This window comes from Elephas maximus, chromosome 14, assembly GCF_024166365.1.
Source record: "Elephas maximus indicus isolate mEleMax1 chromosome 14, mEleMax1 primary haplotype, whole genome shotgun sequence".
NCBI classification, from domain to species: domain Eukaryota; kingdom Metazoa; phylum Chordata; class Mammalia; order Proboscidea; family Elephantidae; genus Elephas; species Elephas maximus.
This window is the reverse complement of record NC_064832.1, coordinates 93171613-93195277: the sequence shown is the minus strand read 5'-3', so window position 1 is coordinate 93195277 and position 23665 is coordinate 93171613. Positions and strand designations below refer to the sequence as shown.

Here is a 23665-nt window from a genome sequence, read left to right as displayed (position 1 = left end):
TCCTCTGCCTTTCCACACGATCCGTCTAGTACAGCCACCCTTCCAGGCTTCCTTTGCTGCTTGGAAGTCATCAGCCACATTCCCCAACTGGCCCGGAACAGCTGCAGCTTCTGGGAAAGGAAGGAAGCGCATCTGTTTTCTCTGAGAGTAGTCTTTAGCATGCAAGTGTCCGTTCTTGTGTGGCTGGGAAAAGTAGAAATGGTGCATTCAGCCTCAGGTAGAAGACTCCAGAGTGACAGTGGGTAAAGGCAAAGCTATTTATTTTTCTTTTGGGCAAACTGAACATATCAGCAAGTAAATGTTGCTTTGAAGTCACAAGGGAATAAATTCCATTTTGCAACCCATTATGGGGGGAAAATTGTAGGCTCATTGCCAAAGATAACATGAAAGATCCGCTTTGAGGTGTTGCCGAGTATGGGTGCTGTGGACCCCTTTTTCTCCCCTGAACACGCTGTCCCAGTGCAATTGAAGAAAGTCCTTGAAGACATTTGGCAGTTCCATTTTATGTTTTTCCGTTCCGAAAGTTGAATGGAATGAAAATTCCAATTAGGCTAAATATTCTATTTCACCCAAAAGAAATTCAGCTCTGTTTTCTGGCTAATGTTACCTATAATTTAAAATAAGTTTTAATTGTATTTAGAGTTCTTTTGTCTCAACATACATGTTCTGCAGATTGAAGTCTCCATCTGCAGTATCTAAACATAGCTGATGTATTTAGATAAATTAATTATACCATATGCTTTCATTTCTGTATTTCTGAGGAATTTTGTAAAATATGATTGGGGTATAACCAAAATCAACCTGTTGCTGTCAGGTTGATTTTGACTCATAGCGACCCTATTGGACAGGGTAGAACTTCCCTATAGGGTTTCCAAGTAGCAGCTAGTGGATTTGAACTGTCAACCTTTTGGTTAGCAGCTGAGCTCTTAACCACTGGGCCACCAGGGCTCCATATGGTATGAGGGCTCACATGTGTTACTTAGATTATGTAACAAGGGGCCTCTTGGTGTGTATTTAAAGAGGAGGCTTACTCTGGCTGGTATAAATAAGCTCTCTTTTTCCTTTAGTAGTTTCTGCAGCACAGCATGACTTTTCAGGCATTTGGACAAATAAAGACATCTGCTTCAAAATAAGAAAAATGGACGGCTAAAACCAGGCCATTTTATTGAATCTGTCTGGTTGTAACAAGAAGTTGTCGGGATTATTACTGACTGACATGGTTTGCTAGGTGCTAGACAGAGCATTTAGACTGTTTTCTAGAAGTCTGTAATCGTGGCGTGTAGATCTTTATACCCTATGACAAGGTCATCCTCACTGAGGTGGAAGTAGAGCCAGGGAGTGGACGGTGGGTCACAACATGGTGGCATGTGGCAATGAGAAGCAGGGGTCCCCTCAGCCCATCCCCAGGGTATGGACCTCTCCTGGGCCTGTCCCTTGAAATCGGAGCCTGAGGGCTGGATCCGTGATGGAGCCTTTGAATTTGCTTGTCTGATCCAGGTGTTCCTTGACTGTTTTCTTACCAGTAGGGAACATGTCCATGTACTTAACCCTTCACGCTAGAATAGAATGTGTAGTAAATAAAGATTAGTGAAATGGCCAAGAGGTAGGAAGGAAAGAGAACCAGAGGGTTCAAATACCATAGATTTTCCTCAGTACAGTCAAGCGTCAAACAGATACTGTGTGGAAACATCTCTTCTGGAAGCTCTTTAACTTTAGGTTAAATTCCACACATGGCAATAAAAGTATAGGTAAGCATTGAAACACAGCTTGTGACTTCACCAATTCCATAAATTGTCTTAAAGTACTACTAAAACGAAAAACTCATTGCCGTTGAGTTGATTCTAACGCATAGTGACCCTATAGGACAGAGTAGCACCGCCACATAGGATTTCCAAGGAGCAGCTGGTGGATTTGAACTACTGACCTTTTGGTTAGCAGCTGAACTCTTAACCCCTGTGCCAATACAAAAGGCACCTAGTAAATAAAATTTTGCAAAATATACTAAAGTCTGTGTTCTTTCTCAACCAAACACACACTCTGACTTGGACTGATGATCTCTCTGGGCTGGGTTTTTATTAAAGAATTAATATGAAGTCCTCAACAACCACTTTTTTTTTGGTGATATTCCTGACGTGTTGCATATTGAACATTGAAGTTTTCACCTAGAAGAAGGATAATCTTGTAATTATTAGAAATGTTTAACTTCCTCAGAAAAAGAGCACATTACAAGCTTCACAGAGAAGATTAAGGCATAGAACTTGCCTGTTTTTAATCATTGACTGTGATGTTTGTTCTTTATCAAGGATGAAATACGTAGCAGGAAAGAAAAATCTCTCTCTGATTCCCAGGGTACTTTGTTCACACTTCCTTTGTTACTTCTTTCTTTTTCCCCAGATTTAGGTTGTGACTGTTTCCCTGATTGCCTTGTAAATGTCTTTTAAGTTCCTTTAAAGGGCAGAGTGAGTGTTTGTTGTTGTTTGTTTTGTTTTATGTTTTCTTTAAATAGACTTTATTTTTTAGAGCAGCTTTAGGTTTTTTTTAGGTTTACAGAAAAATTGTGCAGAAAGTACAGAGGAGTCCCGTAAGTTTTTTTTGAAGTCCCCTTAAGTTTTTGTTTAAACTGGATTGAACACGCATTTTTTTTTTTTTTCCTTCCGTCTGTCTCTTTGTTCCCTCCTTGCTTGGTGATGGGAATATCTAATGCTTTGAGTATTCCTCTGTATACATCTTTGGCTGTACTATATACATAGCTTTCGGTGTGTAGTGTTTGTAAATCATTTCATAGTTACGGTTTTGCATTTTTCTTTGATCTAACAATTTTGTTCAATAAATTTTCAGTTGGTTTTGTTTTGTTTCTCGTTTGTTGTTTCAGGTTTTATTGAGTAACCTTATTTTTAGTTGATATTACGTTATAGTGGCCTTTCTCTCATTTCATGTTTGTTACGAACACTGGAAGACTTCCCTTGTCTTGGAACACCATTTATCCTCCTTTTAGGGCTGTCCGAGAGGGAAGACTGGAGTTTCCCTCTCTAAACAAACAAAAAAGACATACCAGTTGCCTTTGAGTAGATCTTGACTCACGGCAACCCCACGTGTGTCGAGTAGAGCTGTGCTCCATAGGGCCTTCAAGGCTGTGACCTTTTGGGAGCAGATCACCAGGCCTTTGTTCTGAGGTGCCTCTGAGGAGGTTCATACCACCAACGTTTTGGTTAGTAGTTGAATTCTTAACTGTAAGCACCACCCAGGCACTCTTTCCCTCCCCTCCCCTTTTCCTGATCAGCAGTGATCCCTCCTCTCTTGTTTACCTTTAAACACATTGAATAATTTTCCTTCTGCCTGTTAGCAATTTAGGTAGTATTTTAAGGTGAGGAGAAAAGGAGAGGTGGGGAGGCTGTAGTAAGGACTCCAGGATCTCCTGCCAGTGAGCTGCGAGTTCGACAAGTTCACTCTGCTCTTATAACATGGGGCCAGCTACACTGACCCTGTCGCAGTGCTGTGAGGAGTAGATGAAATAATCTGTAAGGCATCTAGCACAGTGCTTAACGTATAAAAGGAACAAGATGAACGGTAGTTCTCTGGCTACAGCCAAGCAAACACCGGGCTTCGTTGCTGCAGCACATCTCTGAGCATCCGCCCTTTGATACTTCACAGCTCTTTCCTTGTTCTCCCAAAGAGCCCTTCCTTGGGTCCCTGCCTCTCTCCTCCAGCGGGGCAGCCTCTTCCGGCAGCATTGACAGAAACGATTTGCTATGAAAATTCTGGCTTTCCATTCTCTTTCAGAAGTAAGACCTTCTTCCCTGTCAGAGTGTGTAGACATACAGAGCTGCTGTGTGTCTGCCTGAGTTGGATGTCTTGGAGAACACAAAGGAGGCTATGGGGAAGTGATAGGAGAGTCAGCTGTTTGAGTCCTGCCTGCCATTTTGCCCAGTTTCTTTTTTTTTCTTCCATAACATTGTGGGAAGTCAGTATACTTTGGCTGGTTAATTTTTGGTAATGATCACATGGGAAACTGAAGGGCAGAGGGCTTTGCTTCCACAAGAGTTTGGTGGAAGTTACCACCCTGTACGTGTTACCAGAATAAGGTGCTTGCCTCTCACTAGTCAAGAATAAGCAGGTGAGGCAACTTAGTCTTCCACACAAGCAAAGCTTTTACTGAAGAGGCTTGCAAGGGAGACGAGGAGGGCCTAGAGCAATGCATACCGCCCCCCTCCCCCCCCAGAACAAAAGATGGGCCTGAATTTTTAAAAGTTCTTGGGCGGGAAAAGATTCATATTTATTCATAGGCATAGGCGGGGATATGTTAACTAAGGCGTTCATGCAGCAGCTTTCCAAGACGGCTCCTGTCCTGGAGGCCTCTGGGATTTGTAGTAGGACTTATGGGGTGTCGTGCCTACACAGCCTTTCGCTCTCCGGGTTCAATTCTCCAGCTGGGGCTGTAGCCCCTCACACGTAGCAGGTGTGCTGTGGACTGGATGAATGTTTTGAGAAATCCTAGCACCTCTGAGACACAGGAATGATTAAGTATGTTTTTTGAGGCCAAGACCCATGTTTTGCACCCTGAGTACTTGAGTACAATTGAAAGGTGCTGTGACAGCAGCGGGTTTGGTTTTGTGGTATAGGGTCGTCATGGTAACTAGGGGTAAGTTAAGTGACCGTAGCCAGTCTTTACTTCCCCGGGGTAGCTCGCGTATGTGGAGAGCACCCCATCAGTTAAAAATTTAGTAATATTACTCACCCTCAGAGCATCAGTTATCATCTCTGTCATGGTCTCTCTCTTGCAGGAACTTTAGATCTCCGTTCCCGGCTGTTGCTCAGGTGTATTCACCAGGATGTCCCATCAGTATCTCAGAAATGCCAGGAGCTTTCTCTCCTTCCCTTTCATGCCCACCCAGCCACACTCTTTTGGCTTTCCTGTTTCTGTTCATGGAGTCACCGTGTACTTGGGCTCAGAACAGTGGGTTGTCTGTGATTCTGGCTTCTCTCTTCCACCATCCGGCCATTGTGGACTCTCAATCACTGCACTTCCTGCATGACTCTCCATTTGTTTTCTGATTGATCATCCCACTTTGATTTCCCACTCAGCCTATTGTGTAAACAGCGGCTAGGTCAGTGATCCTGAGGCACCTCTGATCATTTATTCTCTTGGCCAAAAGTATGCTGATTCTCCATTGCTTATTAAATTTAGACCCAACAGGCTGGCATTGATGGGTCTGTGTCCCAGAGCTTTTCATCTCATTCTCGATTACGTCAGCTGCACAGGATTGCTATCCCCACCCTCCCCACCCCCCACCCTCACCTCCTGTCTTCCACTCTCCGTGTGTCTGCCAGAAACACGTACCTTGTCCCAACGGATTTGCTTTGACTATAAAATGAGGTAGTGGTTGGATTTGCTTTTTTTTTTTTTGGTCTCCCAGTTTGACAAGCCTCCTGGTGGGCCTGGGGTTCAAATGGGATATATTAATACCCTAAAGTTAGTATAGTAATACAGCAATAACTAAAATGCTCTGGGCACTAATTGTGTGCCAGGCACCACCACCTCATCTTTTTAGCGATCCTCTGGGGTGAGGGCTCTTTAGTCTCGTGTTCAGATGGGAAAACTGAGGCCCACAGAGGCTAAGGGACTTGTCTGAGGGACCCCGTGGCTGGTGAGAATCAGAGGCAGGAGTCAAACTCAGGTCTGCGTATTTTGTGCTTTTTGGACACCATCTTAGCAAAAAGGTTCACTTAAAATGTTGTTGACGCTTGTGACCCCAAATTGTTTTAATAAAGCTTATGCATCTTGGTCAGAGCTTCTTGTTAAGGTTGATGAGTTACGGAGGCCTCAGAATGCAAAGCATATGTAAAGCAAAGTTTAAACTTCACTTTAGAATTTATACTTTAATCACGTTCATTGTTAACAGTGTGGCATCCACTCTTTTTCATTTAGTTTTTTAAACTCCATAGTCTCCCGGTATCTGTCAAGTTCCTCTGAGGATTGATATTGTAAGGAACACTGAGTGTGGGAGCCACAGCTTTCAGGAACCAATTCTGGGTGGGTTTTTTTTTTTTTCAATCTGTGAACTGATGATCAAAAGAAAATAAAGTTTGATCACACTGTGTTCTCAAAGGAAAGGGAAAATTAGCCTTCTCCTACGTTGCCGGAGACTGTATGAAGTGGGATAACCTCCTTGGAGAGCAATTTGCTATTACCTATTAAAATTCAAATGGATTCCCTCTGACCCAGCAGTTGGGCTTCGAGGCACAGGCAGAAATGACGCTTGAATACGGTTCTTCATTGCTTCCTTGCTCATGATAGCAGAAGAATGGGAGCAACCCAATGTCCATGAACAGGGGATGGGGTCAGTCAAATAATGAGAAAATCCTTAATGGACAGATGTGGCGTGTTCGCTAAGAAACTTTAAGTAAACAGCAAGGTTGTATAGAATGCTACCATTTGGGTTAAAAGGGAAAACATTTTATATGTATTTCCTTGCATATGCATAAAATATTTCTCTAAGGCTATGTAATTCCTGGTAACTGTGGTTGAGGGGGTGGGGCTGGACAGCTGGGGGCCAGGGGTGGGAGGGTAATTTTTCACTGTATACATGTTTGGTACCTTTTAAATTTTGAATCCTGAATTTATTTAGTTAATGAAACAATCAGTCTTTTTCTTAGGAGAAAATTGTATCCTGAGGCCATTCATATTTTATATTTTTGAGGTCATTTTTATCCTAAAGTCATTTTTAAGAAGTCTTATGATTTGTGTCTTAGAGAACAAGCATCTCACAAGTCACAATTTGGAAGGTTTTGTGAGGGCAGTAATTAATATATCTTGGCAAGTGGCAGTGCGTGGTCCCTCCCTGAGAGCAGGCTAACTGCGTGCCTTTACCAGACGTTGCTTGTCAGACACTCTTGCCTCAAGGCTTGTAGGGCAATCGTTATTCTTCTTCTTCATTCTAGTGTAGGATGCATATGGATTGCTGCAGATTTTATTTTGCCCACAAACTGCGTGCAAAGAAAACGCCATTTAGTTTCATTAATTGGACAATATTGGTTTAACCAGGTTATTTTTAGACATTTATGGTGATAAAGCTAATAGTTCTTTGTGTTTGTTTAGTACCTAGAACTTTTGCAAAATGCTTTCACTTTCATTCTCTCATTTTATTGTTGGTTGGACTGTGAGGTTTAGAAGCTCAAGTATTATTACAATGTTTTTATGGGTAAGGACTCTGAAATGAAATGTAGAGGACTTAAGTGACTTGTCCAGTGTCTCACTGTGAATTAGTGTAGTCGGGTATGTGCAGAATAGTCTGTGCCAAGAATAAGGAGAGTTACAGGTTGGCACTTTGTCTCATATACTTTGGACATGTTATCAGGAGGGACTGGTCCCTGGAGAAGGACATCATGCTTGGTAGAGTAGACAGTTAGTGAAAAAGAGGAAGACCCTCAACGAAGTGGGTTGACACAGTGGCTGCAACAATGGGTGCAAACAGCAATAATTATGAGTATGGCCCAGGACTGGGCAGCGTTTATTTCGTACGTAGGGTTGCTACGAGTCAGAACTGACTCGACTCAGTGGCACCTAACAACAACAACTTCTGGCCCAGAAACCACTTCAAGCTTTATCAACATTGGTTAGGTAGTTCAGTGGTTCTTGGGTGTGATTTTATCCCCAGGGGACATTTGGCAGCATTTGGAGCCGTTTTTCGGTTGTCACAAGATGGGAGGGATAGTGTTGGTGGTGCTCCTGTCATCTAGTGGGTAGAGGCCAGGAATACTGTTAAACACCCTGCAGTACACAAGACAGCTCCCCAACAAAGAATTACCCAGCTCCGAGTGTCAGTTGTACAGGGGTTGAGAAACCTGCCACATCATTGGAGGGATTACTTTGCCTAGAATGTCTAGAGCACATTTTACCACTTGCCTGAGCTTATCCATTTACTCCCTTTCAAACATTTCCTGTTTTAGGATTGTTGGTCATAGAAATTACTACCTGAGTTCATGACTGATGGCAAATTTAAGAGACTTTTCTGGCACCTGTGCTGAGAGTATCTCTGGCGTTTGAGGTGTGGTACTGTAGGTGTGCAATATTGACATGGCTCAGGCTATTTATCTGCACTAGGGGATTCTGTACCAGACAGATTCCAAGATCTGTCCTTCACCGTATCCCCATTTTCTCAATGTCCACAGCATCTCTATCCTCATTCAAATTGTTGGGTAGGCAAAGTTTAATCTTAGCACCCTTCTCTTTTTAGCACCCTACTCTCTTAGTCATAACTCCCATTTTGTTAGCAATGAGAAACCAACAGGTGGAGGCTAGAGTTTGGGAATTCTAGCTACAAGGGGAAGGAGCAAAGTGGAACCTGTAACTTTACGGCCCACTGGGGCTATGGGAGGATCCCTGGTGGCACGGTGGTTAAGAGCTCACCTGCTAACCAAAAGGTTGGCAGTTCGAATCTACCATCTGCTCCTTGGAAACCCTATGGGGCAGTTCTTCTCTGTCCTTTAGGGTTGCTGTGAGTTGAAATTGACTGTATGGCAACAGGTTTACAGGGCCACGGGACAGGTATAGAGAACCAGAGAATAACTGAGAACAGAGGAATGGAGTTTTGGGGAGAATGGAAGTGTTCAAGCGAAGGTCACTAATTGAGTGGCGGGGTCACGCATGAGAATGAGAGGTGGTGGGTGAATGAAGAACAGTGTTGGTGAGAATCTTCTTAGAAGGAAGATGAGGTGTACCTCCTTCTCTGAGGCAGGGAGAAAAGTAAGGACAGACATTTGGGCCCAGAGAATAGAATAGGGGAGAGGGATGCCCAGAGGAGCAACCCTTTGAGCTGTGTCTTGAATGGGGCTGAGGGGCAGGATATCTCCTGGTAGAGGGAGCAGCTTGTGTGGAAGCATGTAGGTGTTAGAACTTGGTACATCTGTGGGGTGTGGAGAGGATGAGGAGGAAATGACCTTTCTCGCTTTGCTTCAGATCAGACTCCAACTTGGCTTCCTACTTGCACGCTCTCCACCATTAGGTCCTTGGATTGTCAGGCTTCTTCCTTGCCTACAGCGTCACACTTGACCTCTTCTGTCTGATGTGCATATTCCTCCCTTGTACCCTCCCACCTCCTTCGCCTTCAGTCCCTAGTGCCAGCTCATCATTGGGGTTCAGCTTAAAAAGCGCTTGGCTGTTGACTCTCAGATCTGTGGGTCCCCTGCCATACTGTCTCATGACACCAGCTGTTCTTTATAGCACTCGTGAGAATTAGGGTTTGTTGAACAATTGTTCAAGGTCTGTCTTCAACTCTAGAAAGCAAGCTCTCTACGGGTAGGGAACTAGCTCACTTCCCTGTGCCTGACACCTGAGCAGCCGTTCATTGTCTCCTCAGACTGCAGAGGGAGAGGCTGCTCAGTGTCCCCTCAACTACAGACGGAGAGGCTGTTCAGTGTCCCCTCAGACTACAGAGGGAGAGGCTGCTCCATGTCCCCTCAGACTGCAGACGGAGAGTGTGCTCAGTGTCCCCTCAGACTACAGAGGGAGAGGCTGCTCAGTGTCCCCTCAGACTACGGAGGGAGAGGCAGCGCAGTGCCCCCTCAGACTACGGAGGGAGAGGCCGCTCAGTGTCTCCTCAGACTACAGAGGGAGAGGCTGCTCAGTGTCCCCTCAGACTACGGAGGGAGAGGCAGCTCAGTGCTCCCTCAGACTACGGAGGGAGAGGCCGCTCAGTGTCTCCTCAGACTGCAGAGGGAGAGGCTGTTCAGTGTTCCTTCAGACTATGGAGAGAGAGGCTGCTCAGTGTTCCTTCAGACTATGGAGAGAGAGGCTGCTCAGTGTTCCTTCAGACTATGGAGAGAGAGGCTGCTCAGTGTTCCCTCAGACTATGGAGAGAGAGGCTGCTCAGTATTCCTTCAGACTACAGAGAGACCCGGGGGCTGCATCGGAGAGGAGGTGGAGGAGAAGCCCCCCCCCACCCCAGCACAATTCAGATTTCCCATTAGATATTGGAGCCTGCGGAGCAGAAGTAGAGTGAGCCAACGATAAGCCTTACACCAGGTTGTGGGTTAGTGATGTCAAATATGGTGGAAAGAGAACAGAAGAGTGCCGGGGGCGGTGACCCCACATATGGAGGGGGTATTGCCGAGTTTTCACACAGACTGGATTTCAGTGGCTGGGATGATGGGCACACCCAGTGAAGTTGAAAAGCAGGTTCAGCAGAGAGTGGTGGCAATCAGTGGAACTTTTTATGGTGCCATTTCCCCTTCCCTGATTCCGGGTGGAACCAGTGACAGAAATACATTAGTCATAGGACCTAGTCAAGGTATTTAAAACGCTGTGACCTGTGTAAATGACTCCAAAACAGTGTAACCAAGTGCCCTCTAGTCTGGTGGACCCTTGTTTGGGAAACATGGCTGGTGCGAGGAATGAGCTAGATAAAAATAGAAGCCGAGCTGGCTTGGGCTCCTTCCTTTCTAGGAAGGACAAAGCCTTTATAATGAAAGGGCGCGGTTTTACCCTTTGAGCTGCCGAGCATCTGGTTTGCCAGTTGTTCTGCTGTTGCTTAAGTGCCCTCTGTGGCCTTAGGAGAACACCAAAAAGTGGGTGGGTCAGCTGACCTCCATTACGGCTCCCCCGAGAGAAGACAGTGGCATGTTTAATGGGTCAGTCTGTTTCCTGCTGGACTAACTGGGATTTGGGAAGAGGGTAGCTGGGAAGCGCCCAAGGAGGACAGAGCTTGGAATGGCTGAGGGTGTGGCGCACTGGCATCTGGCTGCGTCAAGAAGCTGTGTGGTGACTCGGACACCTCTGGAGTCAGCAAAAGATTTCTTCCCAGGGCGTAGCGTTGCACAGCTGGCCGCAGATGTGTGGAGGTAGGAGAGGTCACCTACCTGTGGAGGGCTTGTCTCACTGTTCCCAGACCCTCCCTTAAGGCCCATGAAATAAGAAGGATGGGGCTGGCGTAAATAGCAGCCATAAAAAGGGGCGTGGCAATAGATATTTATACTTGGTGTAAAGTACCAGGTCGTTTTTGTTGAGAAACAATTTAGAGTTCCAGTGTCATCCAGGATGGTATTGGTCTGACCTGGAATAGTTTATTCTGGTTATCGGACAGGATGCTTTTGCATTGCTTAGAAAGAACAATGCAAACGTTAAACAAAAGAACAACGCAAACATTAAACAGAGATCAAGTGTCATTGAAATCCACACTTGAGTGTATTTGGGTTGAAGAGTACTTGTTTCTGATAGGATTTTTAAAATTAAAAACAGAATCAGAGGTAATTGAGCCTTTTCAAGGCAGGTGCTGATCTCCAACAGATCTTCCCAACTCCAGAGCCGAGTGAATGAGTGAAGTGCTTTTTTCCCTAAGGTGGATCCCAAACACCTTGTTTAAGGCCTTTCCCAGTCTAGAATGAAATTGGCTTTATTATACATGTAAAACCTAATAACAAATAAACTTGGGGTGTTTAAAAGCCTGAGAAAGTATTCTATCTGTAGGAAAATTGGACTGTTCGTTTAGAATATCATAGAATTAACTCCAGATGGCAGAATTTTTTAAGTTTTAAAAGGAATTTCTTTTCCAGGTAGTTTATGTATCAGTACCTCCTGAAAGTTAATACACAGTCAGCCTGATTGACCCTTTTGTGATGACAGGGATCCATAATTGACATTTATTAAGCTTCAACATGCCAGGCACTGTCCCCAGACACTTTAGTTTACTGTTAACTGGGAAATACAGACAAGTAAACTTAAAGCCAGACCAATAGGTGCTAAAGTAAAAGTCTGCAGAGTATGGGAGACTCAAGGCAGGTCAAGGAAAGTTTTTCTGACTTGAGGAAACGGCACAAGCAGAAAGGCCTGAGAAATGACGACCTACTCAAGAGGAGCAGGCTCAGTGCATCAGGGACTGGAGTGAGAATGGCGGCTTGGTGAGGGGCCTGCTTGGTGGTATTCTCAAGAGCCAGGGCTCAGTTCTATCCTGAAGGTGCCCAGGAGCCTCAGAAAGGTTTTCTTTTATTTGATACATATAGAAGCTACCATGTGGTACTGAGGAGGCAGTGAAGCTTGCTGATGTGGGTGCACTTGTGAACACCACCAGTGGTATTACAGTTACTGATGTTGTTAGCTGTTGTTGAGTTGGCCTCCTACTCATGGTGACTCCGTGCATATAGAACGAATGCAAGTTGAGTATCGGACCATTATTACCCATAGGGTTTTTGTTGGCTGATTTTTGGAAGTAGATTGCCAGCCCTTTCTTCCTAGTCTTAGTCTTGAAGCTCCATTGAAACCTGTTCAGCATCATAGCAACACACAAGCCTCCTCTGACAGATGAGTGGTAGCTGAGCATGAGGCGCATTGGCTGGGAATTGAACCTGGGTCTCCCGCGTGGGGAGCAAGAATTCCACTATTGAGCCACCACTGTCCTTCTCCTAATTGATGTTACTAGCTATGGCTTACATGGTTGCTTACTTTGGGTCAGGCTTTTTGCTTAAGCACTGAGTGGGAAGCTTAGAGAGGGACGTTTCCTGGGTCGCTCAGACAGTACAGGGGATTATTGTTGTTGTTAGGTGCCATCGAGTCGGTTCCGACTCACAGCGACCCTACGTACAACAGAACAAAAACACTGCCCGGTCCTGAGCCATCCTCACAATCGTTGTTATGCTTGAGCTAATTTCTGCAGTCGCTGTCTCAGTCCACCTTGTTGAGGGTCTTCCTCTTTTTCTGCTGACTCTGTACTCTGCCAAGCATGATGTCCTTCTCCAGGAATTGATCCGTCCAGACAACATGTCCAAAGTATGTAAGACGCAGTCTCGCCATCCTTGCCTCTAAGGAGCATTCTGGCTGTATTTCTAAGGCAAATTTGTTCATTCTCTTGGCAGCCCATGGTATATTCAATATTTTTTGCCAACACCACAATTCAAAGGCGTCAGTTCTTCTTCGGTCTTCCTTATTCATTGTCCAGCTTTCACATGCATATGATGCGATTGAAAATACCATGGCTTGGGTTAGGCGCACCTTAGTCTTCAGGGTGACATCTTTGCTCTTCAACACTTCAAAGAGGTCCTTTGCAGCAGATTTGCCCAATGCAATGAGCCTTTTGATTTCTTGACGGCTGCTTCCAATGCTGTTGATTGTGGATCCAAGGAAAATGAAATCCTGGACAACTTCAATCTTTTCTCCATTTATCATGATGTTGCTCATTGGTCCAGTTGTGAGGATTTTTGTGTTCTTTATGCTGAGGTGTAACCCATACTGAAGGCTGTGGTCTTTGATCTTCATTAGTAAGTGCTTCAAGTCCTCTTCACTTTCAGCAAGCAAGGTTGTGTCATCTGCATAACGCAGGTTGTTAATGAGCCTTCCTCCAATCCTGATGCCCCGTTCTTCTTCATATAGTCCAGCTTCTCGGATTATTTGCTCAGCATACAGACTGAATAGGTATGGTGAAAGAGTACAACCCTGATGGACGCCTTTCCTGACTTTAAACCAATCAGTAGCCACTTGTTTTGTCTGAACAGCTGCCTCTTGATCTATGTACAGGTTCTTCATGAGCACAATTAAGTGTTCTGGAATTCCCATTCTTCACAATGTTATCCGTAATTTGTTATGATCCACGCAGTTGAATGCCTTTGCATAGTCAATAAAACACAGATAAACATCCTTCTGGTATTTTCTGCTTTCAGCCAGGATCTGTCTGACATCAGCAATGATATCCCTGGTTCCATGCCCTCTTCTGAAACTGGCTTGAATTTCTGGCAGCTCCCTGTCGATATACTGCTGCAGTCGTTTTTGAATGATCTTCAGCAAAATTTTGCTTACATATGATATTGTTCTGTAATTTCCACATTTGGTTGGATCACCTTTCTTGGGAATAGGCATAAATATGGATCTCTTCAGTCAGTTGGCCAGGAAGCTGTCTTCCATATGTCTTTGGCATAGACGAGTGAGCACCTCCAGCGCTGCATCTGTTTGTTGAAACATCTCAATTGATATTCCATCAGTTCCTGGAGCCTTGTTTTTCGCCAGTGCCTTCAGAGCAGCTTGGACTTCTTCCTTCAGTACCATCGGTTCCTGATCATATGCAACCTCTTGAAATGGTTGAACATTGACTAATTCTTTTTGGTGTAATGACTCTATATTTCTTCCATCTTCTTTTGATGCTTCCTGTGTCGTCTAATATTTTTGCCATAGAATCCTTCACTATTGCAACTCGAGGCTTGAATTTTTTCTTCGGGTCTTTCAGCTTGAGAAACACTGAGCGTGTTCTTCCCTCTTGGCTTTCCATCTCCAGCTCTTTGCACATGTCATTACAATATTTTACCTTGTCATCTCGAGATGCCCTTTGAAATCTTCAGTTCAGTTCTTTCACTTCATCAATTCTTCCTTTTGCTTTAGCTGCTCGACATTCAAGAGCAAGTTTCAGAGTCTCCTCTGACATCCATCTTGGTCTTCTCTTTCTTTTCAGTGACCTCTTGCTTTCTTCATGGATGATGTCCTTGATGTCATTCCACAGCTCGTCTAGTGCTTGGTCACTAGTGTTCAGTGCGTCAAATCTTTTCTTCAGATGGTCTCTAAATTCAGGTGGGATATACTCAAGGTCATATTTTGGCTCTCGTGGACTTGCTCTGATTTTCTTCAGTTTGAGCTTGAACTTGCATATGAGCAATTGATAGTCTGTTCCACAGTAGGTCTCTGGCCTTGTTCTGACTGATGATATTGAGCTTTTTCATTGTCTCTTTCCACAGGTGTAGTCAATTTGATTTCTCTTATGTTCCATCTGGCGAGGTCCATGTGCACAGTTGCCGTTTGTGTTGGTGAAAGAAGGTATTTGCAATGAAGAAGTCGTTGGTCTTGCAAAATTCTATCATTCGATCTCTGGCATTGTTTCTATCACCAAGGCCATATTTTCCAACTACTGATCCTTCTTTTTTGTTTCCAACTTTTGCATTCCAATTGCCAGTAATTATCAGTGCAAGTACAGGGGGAGTCAGGATTTAAACCCTGGTCTGGCTCACCAAGCCACGTGCTCCTGGCTACCATGCAGACTCTTCCTTCGCAGAAAGTGATGGGGATGTTTGTTTGTTTGTTTTTAAGGGACTAGCACTTTGGGATTTGTGTTTTAAAAAGAGCACTCTGGAAACCATGAAGAGGGCTGAGTGGCTTCAAGGGTGACAAGGGAAAAAGACGCACGAGTCGGGCATTGTGTGTGAGGTGCGGAGCTGAAAGGACAGGTTGTTAGGCCTGGGGCCTGCTTTCCCAAATAGCTCCTTGATGCCCATTTGCCTTCATCCAAACGAGAGTGAAGAAAGTACCATGGATTTGGGGGGTATTGGAAATTGGTTGCCTTTCTGCAGAACAAGTGGTGAACCAAATCAGTCCTCTGGTGGGGCTTTCTTCTCCCCCAGGGAGCATTGCCTTTGCTCACAGGAAACACTGAGGTACTGGGGACTGCAGGCAGGCAGGAGGGGGAGTGTACTTGCCTCTTTGTTGCTGAGGGCTTGGGCACCTCCTGGCTGACAGAGGTGGGGTGGGCCCTGTGACTTGCTGACTGCAGGGATTCGCTCTCAAACATTGCAGTCCTTGGGATTCACCTGGTAAGGTCTGAACACCTCTGGTTCCCTGTTCCCAGATCCTGATTCAGTAGGTCTGGAATGGGGCCTGGATCTACATTTTTAACAAACTCTGTAGAAGAGCCTGATGTAGGGTCCCTGACCAAACTTTGAAAAACTTCCCCCTAATGCTGCTACCAGGTAGGGGAGGCTTTCTCGCACTCCGGGATTTACTGAATATACGGTACTCGCTTTGACGGACTTTTCTTTCTAGTTCCAAAATAATAGAGAAAAATATCGTTATTTAAAAACTACTGTTTTCTAGTTTGTTTTTAAAATAATTCCCTCGTTTTTTTTGTTTTTGTAGGATACTAAGTTGTGGATAATAATGGAGTACCTCGGTGGAGGCTCTGCACTAGATCTGGTAAGTGTCATGCCGCATGCCGCGCCAAAGTGCGTTCTCTGTGATGCTTGGTTGTAAAGATCGTGCTGTATGTATCTGGTTCTTATTTCCCTCTTCCTTTAAGTTAAAACAGAAAGGAACCAAATTTGTCCTTGTGATGTATATTTTTTGCTTCTTACATCTTACTGAAAAGTATAGGTCTACTTTTGAAACCAGATTTATCGTGTGGTGGGAAAATCGGTGTCAGAAACCAACAGATTCATGCATAGAGGCCGTGAAGGATTTTGCCTGGAATCGCATTGTGTAACAACAGTTTGTTAGCTTATTTGCCGAGACGAGTTCCCTCTTTCAGAGCTGATGACCCATCATCGTTTCATACTTCAGGTGGTACCTTAGCTTCCAAAATAGGTGTGTAATATTTCCACTTAAACGTAAAATGAGAAATTTTGAAAATTAAGTTTGGGGACTACTCTGGAGGTGATTTCAGGAGCAGGTGACAAGCATGGTCTGATGATTGAAGTACTATCGATGTAAAATACCAAAGTTCTTTATTTTTAAAAAAAAAAAAGAAGTTTTTTTTGGGGTATATATATACTGTGTTTCATGGAGCCCTGGTTCAAGGATGATTTAAGCACTGTTTATGATACACTGGTTATTTTGAGTCTCCCGTCAAAGTCCAAAATACAACCACAATTTTGCTGCTAAATGTGAATCTCAGATGACGATTTCAAACTTATCCTACATTTGTTGTTGTGGTTGTTAGCCATTGTTTAATGCTTGCCGTCTCATTCCTGCCGAGGTGATCAAATGTTAACAATGCAGTCAGCACTCTTTTCCTCTCCCTCCTGTAAAAAACCCGGCCTTTGGATGGGCGGTGATTTCCCAGACAGGCCTAGCGTACATTTTAGTGTTAGAGGGCGGCTCTTGTGTGACAGAAGTTGTCAGGATGGCAGGTCTCTGGCTTTCCACTGCCATCGTCGTGGAAGTGGAATGAAGCCCATTTTTTAGTAGTTAATTGTCTATATGCAGAGCCCTGGTGGCCCAGTGGTTAAGAGCTTGGCTGCTAACCGAAGGTCATCGGTTCGAATCCACCAGCTGCTCCTTGCAAACCCTTTGGGGTCGTTCTGCTCTGTCCTATAGGGTCGCTATGGGTCAGAATCAACTTGACAGCTATGGGCTTGATTTTGGTTTGGTTTAGTGTATACAATTTTATTCAGTAAGGAAAGGAACATCCTTTGATTAAAAAGGTATATCTTTCTCATAGTAATAATAATGATTGGTAGTTTTTTGGAAGGTAAACCTAAAAACGGATGTATCCCCACAAGGCCTTTGGGTTGTTTATCCAATTTAGAAAGGTGCGTAATTATATAAACTATAAAGGTAATTGGTCAAAAGAGTATTTAAAAGAAAAATTTCAAGAAAAATATTTACTGTAATATGATATGAACAAGATACTAATACGGGAAAGAAACAAAACAACTAGGTAAATTTTATGACTTACTTTTGGTTCCTTTCTGTACCTACACACAAAGGGCTTTTCATTTTTTTTTTTAATTCTTATGGGAATGTAGAAAATTACTTTCATTTCAGGTAATTAGATTTACTATTACCTTAAATGAATTTTATTTGTGGCAGGGACTCATTTCTCTAACATTGAGTCCTTCAGAGCAGCAGTTCTGGTCCACGAACGCTCTCGTTCATTCTTAATGCCACAGTAATTTAATTTATCTGGTTATAACTTTCTCTGGAGCTGGGAGCTGAAGTCTCTTTGTGCAGTTTTAGGCATTACAGTAAGAAGGGAGTTAGGAACTCTGCACTTTAAAAAAAAACATGACCTAGAGTGTGAGGGCCCGACAAATGTACATTCTTCTTCCCTTAACTATTCCGGTGATAAGAACCAGACATTCCTTTTTAGGTGTTGCTAATTGTCTCGTTTTCATAGATGAGGAGAGGAAGTTGCTCAGGTTAGATGCACTAGCCAGCAAATACCAGAGCTGGGCTCTGAACCTCCTTTTGTCCAGCTGCAGACAAGCCTGTGGCTTTCCTTGACCCCACCCTGTCCTTCTCTTACCTGTAACTTCACTGTGTTTTTCTCCATTTTATACCTTCTTCCTTTTGGTCTGCCTCCACCTGGTGATAAAAGAGGACAGACTTTAACAGTGGGATTCAAGAATTGATTTGTTGAAAACCATTAGGATGAAGTTTTGAAGAGGGTCTGTTGCGGAGCTGGTGGTGCACTGGTTGGTTTAGTACTATGGCTGCTAACCAAAAAAAGGTCAGCAGTTCAAATCCACCGGGCACTCCTTGGAAACTCTATGGGGGCAGTTCTACTTTGTCTTATAGGTCGCTATGAGTTGGAATCAACTGAACAGCAACGGGCTTGGTTTTTGGTTTTGGTGGCTCAATGTTTACATGTTTGGCTGCTAACCAAAAGGTTGACAGTTCAAATCCTGAAGCTTCTTGGAAACCCTATGGGGCAGTTCTACTCTGTCCTGTAGGGTCGCTATGAGTTGGAATCGACTCAACAGCAATAGGTTTTTTTTTCCCCCCATCTATATGTTTGAATCCCTGGTGGCGCAGTGATTAAGAGCGTGGCTGCTAACCAAAAGATCAGCAGTTTGTATCCACCAGCCACTCCTTGGAAGCCTTATGGGGCAGTTCTACTCTGTTCTTTAGTGTTGCTGTGAGTCGGAATGACTCAACAGCAACAAAGGCTTATATGTTTATGAAATTAAAAAAACAACAGAATATTGTCCTTTGTAAAGATTTGATACCATGTAGCTGAATATACGTAGGGTCATTTCTTTAAAAAAAAAAAAAAACCTTGCCTTTTTTTTTTTTTTTAGAGTTCAAATGTTAACTCTTAGGGTGCACAATGCTGATAGTTTACAAATGAGAGGACGTACAGAAGGACAGGATGACTAGTTACTTCTCCTTCAAGGGGAGTTCTTTGCTGTTCCCCCCTGTGTGTGGCGATCTTATCATCTCTTTCTTCAGTTTATTTTCTCTAGATTGATCTTTTCTCTTCAGGCACTCAATAATAAAAATTCTCTAGATTTCTATCCACTTCAAAGTATATTTCATCCTACATTATTGAGAAGATAGTATAATAGAGAAAAGTTTGAGGAAATCTTGCTTCTTCAGCATGGCTGTCTTTGTAGCCTCTCCTAGTCCTTAGCCATGAGCATATGTGTTTTATATTGTTTGAATTATAGTTCACATACTACTTCATGCTTTACATTTTTTTACTCTATATTGTAGTTATCAGACCTTTTTACTTAGGCCACGAGACATTAGTTCGATTCCTCTCATTGAATTTTAGTGATACCTTGGCATGGGACGGAAACCCTGATGGTGTAGTGATTAAGAGCTGCAGCTGCTAACCAAAAGGTTGGCAGTTCAAATTCACCAGGCTCTCCTCGGAAACCCTATGGGGCAGTTCTCCTCTGCCCTGTAGGGTCACTATGAGTCAGAATTGACTTGACAGCAGTGGGTTTTTTTTTTTTTTTTAGCATGGGACAGTAAGATAGCCACCCTCCTTCATCTAGTATTGCTTTTTTTTAGCATGTCTAATAGTGAATTTGATTATATTGTTAGTTTTTTGCCTTTGTCAATAATCTCTCAAGTTCCATGTGCCGCTAGTGTGCCGTGACTTGAGTATAAATCTTACGTAATTGAAGACTTCATCATACCTTAAAATGTGGTTGATTTTTATAGCCTACTGAGTGAAACCACCTTTCACTCAGCAAGCATATTTTTGTCCTGCCACGTGCCAGGTGTTGTCCTAGCCGCTGGGGACACCGCAGTTGACAAAGCAGGAGAAGAGCCTCACTTCATGGAGCTGCTGTGTAGTCAGGGAGGCAGTCAGTTATGTAGTGCGCTCGAGGGTGCTCCAGAGGAAAACACAGAGGGGGAGGTGACCTGGACGGTTGGGGTGAGGATTAACAACAGGGGCCGTGAGACTGAAAGGTTTTTAGCTGATTAAAAGGTCAGTCAGTAATGCAAGAGAATCTAAGGAACAACCATGGAATCTAATTAAGAAGGACCTGTGCTGTATAAATTGGTCAGTCAGGCAAAGAGGTGTGACAGACAAAAGTGATTATTCAACATGATTAAAAAAAAGATGGTGTATTCATTAATGTCAAGGTCAGCCTGCTGTCCTCAAGCCAGAAGTCCAAGTCTGTTGCCGATAAGACGATTCTGCTCATAGCGACCTTATAGGACAGAGTAGAACTGCCCTGTAGGATTTCCAGGGAGTGACTGGTGGATTCGAACTGCTGACCTTTTGGTAAGTAGCTGAATGGTTAACCGCTTAACCACTGTGCCACCAGGCTCCCCTGCTGTTATAGTGGTCCGCAAATAGTCTCTCAAACAAAATGGAAGTTCATTCCCCTCCCACTGTGGCACAGTGGCTAACATTCGACTGCTAACCAAAAGGCTGGCAGTTTGACTCCACCAGCGGCTCCGTGGAAACCCTATAGGGCAGTTTTCTTGTGTCCTATAGGGTAGTTCTCTTGTGTCCTATAGGGTTGTATGAGTTGGAGTCGACTCGAGGACAGTGGGTTTGTTTTTCTTCTTCTTTTTTTTATTTTAAGTCAGTCAGTGGGCTCTGGTCCACAGGGTGAGCGGGGACCCAGCTGGTGGGATGGCCCTACCACCCGTGGCCCATTGCTTCCACAGGATCTTCAGTTGTCCTGTCAGCTGCCAATGTTTCCAGGTCGAGACCAGGAAGGAGCACGTGTACCTTCTGCTCGATTCCACTGGCAGGACCTACGTCAGACAGCCAGGCCTTGCTGCTGCGGAGGCTGGGAAATGCCATTTCTGGTTGGGTGGCCATCTGCTGGACTAACAGGCTGTGTTACAGAGGAAGAAGGGAGGAACAGTCTTGGGGGATGGGAAGCTGGAAGTCACCTGTAGACGGAATCCAGTCTCACTTTTCTTACTTAGAGTCTTTCTTGTGAACCCCTATTTGAAGATTCCCCAGTCCTCTTAATGACAGAGACCACCATGATTGTACTGTCTAGAAATGGTAATGGTAGCAGATGCTAGCGTATGGCTTGGAGAAATCAGAACAGCCCGGTCTTAGCCTTTGATGAGGAACTCTGGTGGGGAAAGCAGCTGAATACTTTTTACAGTGATTTTTGACACCAAGCAAGTAGAGTACCCCCCCTCCCATAAATCAGTGATGGATTGCATTTAGACTAGATTTGAGAGGGTATAACCATGCATATATTAATCACAGAGCCAGCTCTTCATTATCCAGGGAAGGTTTTTCAATTGGTTTCCTCAGCCTTTTGTCCTCTCTGCCCTTGGTGATGACACCAGGCTTCTCTGCTGTTCCTTTCCAGCAACTTGATAATAGAAAGAGTAGGTGGCTAAGGCCAAGTCTAGCCAAATACTGCTGCTTGTCTGCTTGTCTGCTTGGTAAAGACTTGGTGGAAGAGGAAATGGAACCCGTGCTCTAGCACATGATTTTGAAGGACTTTTTTCTCCTTCAAGGAACCCTGGTGGCTCTCTGGTTAAAGCACTTGGTTGCTAACTGAAAGGTCGGTGGTTCAAACCCACCAGCCGCTCCCTGGAGGAAGATGTGGCAGGCTGCTTCCGTAAAGATTATAGCCTTGAAAGCCTTATGGGGCCGTTCTGCTCTGTTCTGTAGGATCACTATGAGTCGGAATTGACTCAACGACACTGTTTGGGTTTTTTGGGGTCTTTTTTCATTCTCTGCTCTGATACTGTGACTGTGACCACGTACTCCAGCATCTCTGCCTCCTTCCATTCCCTTCTTTGCCCAGATTATTAGAGAAGTATGTTTCCTCATTTCGAATATTAAAATTTCTACGTTTTATGACCACTTTGTTAAAAGGCAGGATTTTCCGCATTGTGTTCTTTGGAACAGTAGTTTCAATATGTGTTAGAAATAAGATTCTTGGTCAAATAAATTAGGGAAAAATGGGTTTGTGGGAACATAGTGTGTGACATGCTATCTAGTCTGAGGTAATTTTTGGATAGTATCTTAATTAAAATTGGGGGTAAATCCTGGCAGGCTGATTGACCAAGCAGTTGGCTTTTTATAATCCTGAAAATATAAGGTAAGCATATAAGGGAAGGTAAAACTAAAAATGATCAGCAAAAATTGAGGTCAGAAATGTGAGAACATAGGTGCTGCTTGGTCATCTCTTCTGCTGCCGGCTAAACCATAATTCCAGTGAGGCTAAAATGATCGGAGAGGCAGCCCGAGCTTTGTATCTGGGCTGACAAGGGAAGTCCTTCAGAAATAAAAACCAACCAGTTGCCCTTGAGTTGACTTCCAGTGTGTGTCAGAGTAGAACTGTGCTCCATAGGGCTCTCAGTGGCTGAGTGTTTGCATGTAGATGGCCAGGCCTTTCTTCCGAGGCACCTCGGGGTGGACTTATGTCTGAGTAGAGCTGTGCTCCCTAGAGTTTTAAGTGTCTCAGTTCTTGGATGTAAATGGCCGGGCCTTTCTTCCAAGGCACCTCAGATGGACCTGTGTTAGAGTAGAGCTGTGCTCCATAGGGTTTTCAGTGGTTGAGTGTTTGGAAGTAGATGGCTAGGCCTTTCTTCCAAGATGCTAATGTTGAACTGCCAGCATTTTGGTTAGCAACCTAACATGTTAACCATTTGTACCACCCAGGAACTCCCCTTCAGAAATAGCCTCCCTTTTGTTAATTGTAAAACAGATGCTGTAGTCCCGGAGGATCGTCCCTGACTTTGAGGATCTCAGTGCAGACCAGGTTGGTCTTGTGATAGAAGGAAGAGCAGCTAATTAAGACGAACCAGAAATCCATGCCAGATATAGGTAAAGCTGTCATATAAACAAGGAGCGGCGTTTCAGGTCCCCTGCATTGGGCCCCATAAGTCCTTTAGAAATATATCACCTTCACAGTGCCAAAGAGAACTGCTATGTCACCATCACTTCGGTGAAGGCACTGAGGCACACATGGGACTGCCGGCATCTGTCCAAGAAAATGAGCATTCGTGACGCATAAGCTTTCCCTCCAGTGAGCGTCTTAGGTTCATTTCCCTCGGGTGTAAAGTATCACTACCAGCTGCCATCCAGCCAGCCCCGACTGGTGATGAGCCTGCGTGTGCAGAGCAGAACAGTGCTCTATAGGGTTTTCGGTGGCTGAGTTTTCAGAAGTAGGTTGCCAGGCCTTTCTTCTGAGGGTACCTCTGGGTAGACTCAAACTTCCAACCTTTTGGTTAGTGGCTGAGGGTGTTAAGTGTTTACTTTGATTCTTTGCCACTTTGCTGCTTTTTTTAAATTTTTTTATTTTTAGGACCCTTTAAGTAGGTTTTAATAGTTTGGGCAAAATATCTGTTTTAGAATGAAGCAGCTTTTAGATTTTAAATACTCTTGCCCATTGTATACGGATTTAGTTGTCTCTGTGTTTTATATCTCAAACTACTATTAAGATACCCCTTTAAATAACTTGAATTATTTTTTCATCCTTTAGGGACCCCTGAGGTATGTGAATTTAGGTTAGGATAGAATTTGCTCTCAAGCCTGGCAAGCATAGTACAGGTGCCCCTCATTCAGGTGAAAAGTTAATTTTAAATTACTGGAGTTCATTGCCACGGTGGTGTTACTAGTTCGTTGGGGAGTGTCGGGTCTTGTTTTGCTGAGGTAGGTTATGCCGTGAGCAGTTTTGATTTAATTCACTGCTCTGCGAGTGCTGGCGGTGGTGTTACCATCAGATTTGAACTAAGCTCTTTAACCTAAGTGTCCCTTAT

The 23665-nt window shown here is 44.1% G+C and overlaps 1 protein-coding gene across 3 annotated transcripts in view; it reads left to right on the top strand.

Annotated features, from left to right (window-relative positions):
- Positions 1-23665, top strand: part of STK24 (serine/threonine kinase 24) — a 143580-nt gene that overhangs the window by 93367 nt on the left and 26548 nt on the right. For all 3 annotated transcript variants that reach the window (XM_049853273.1, XM_049853272.1, XM_049853274.1), the window contains exon 3: positions 15878-15934. In XM_049853273.1, the coding sequence (XP_049709230.1) occupies positions 15878-15934 (57 nt within the window). The remainder of the gene's footprint in view (positions 1-15877; positions 15935-23665) is intronic.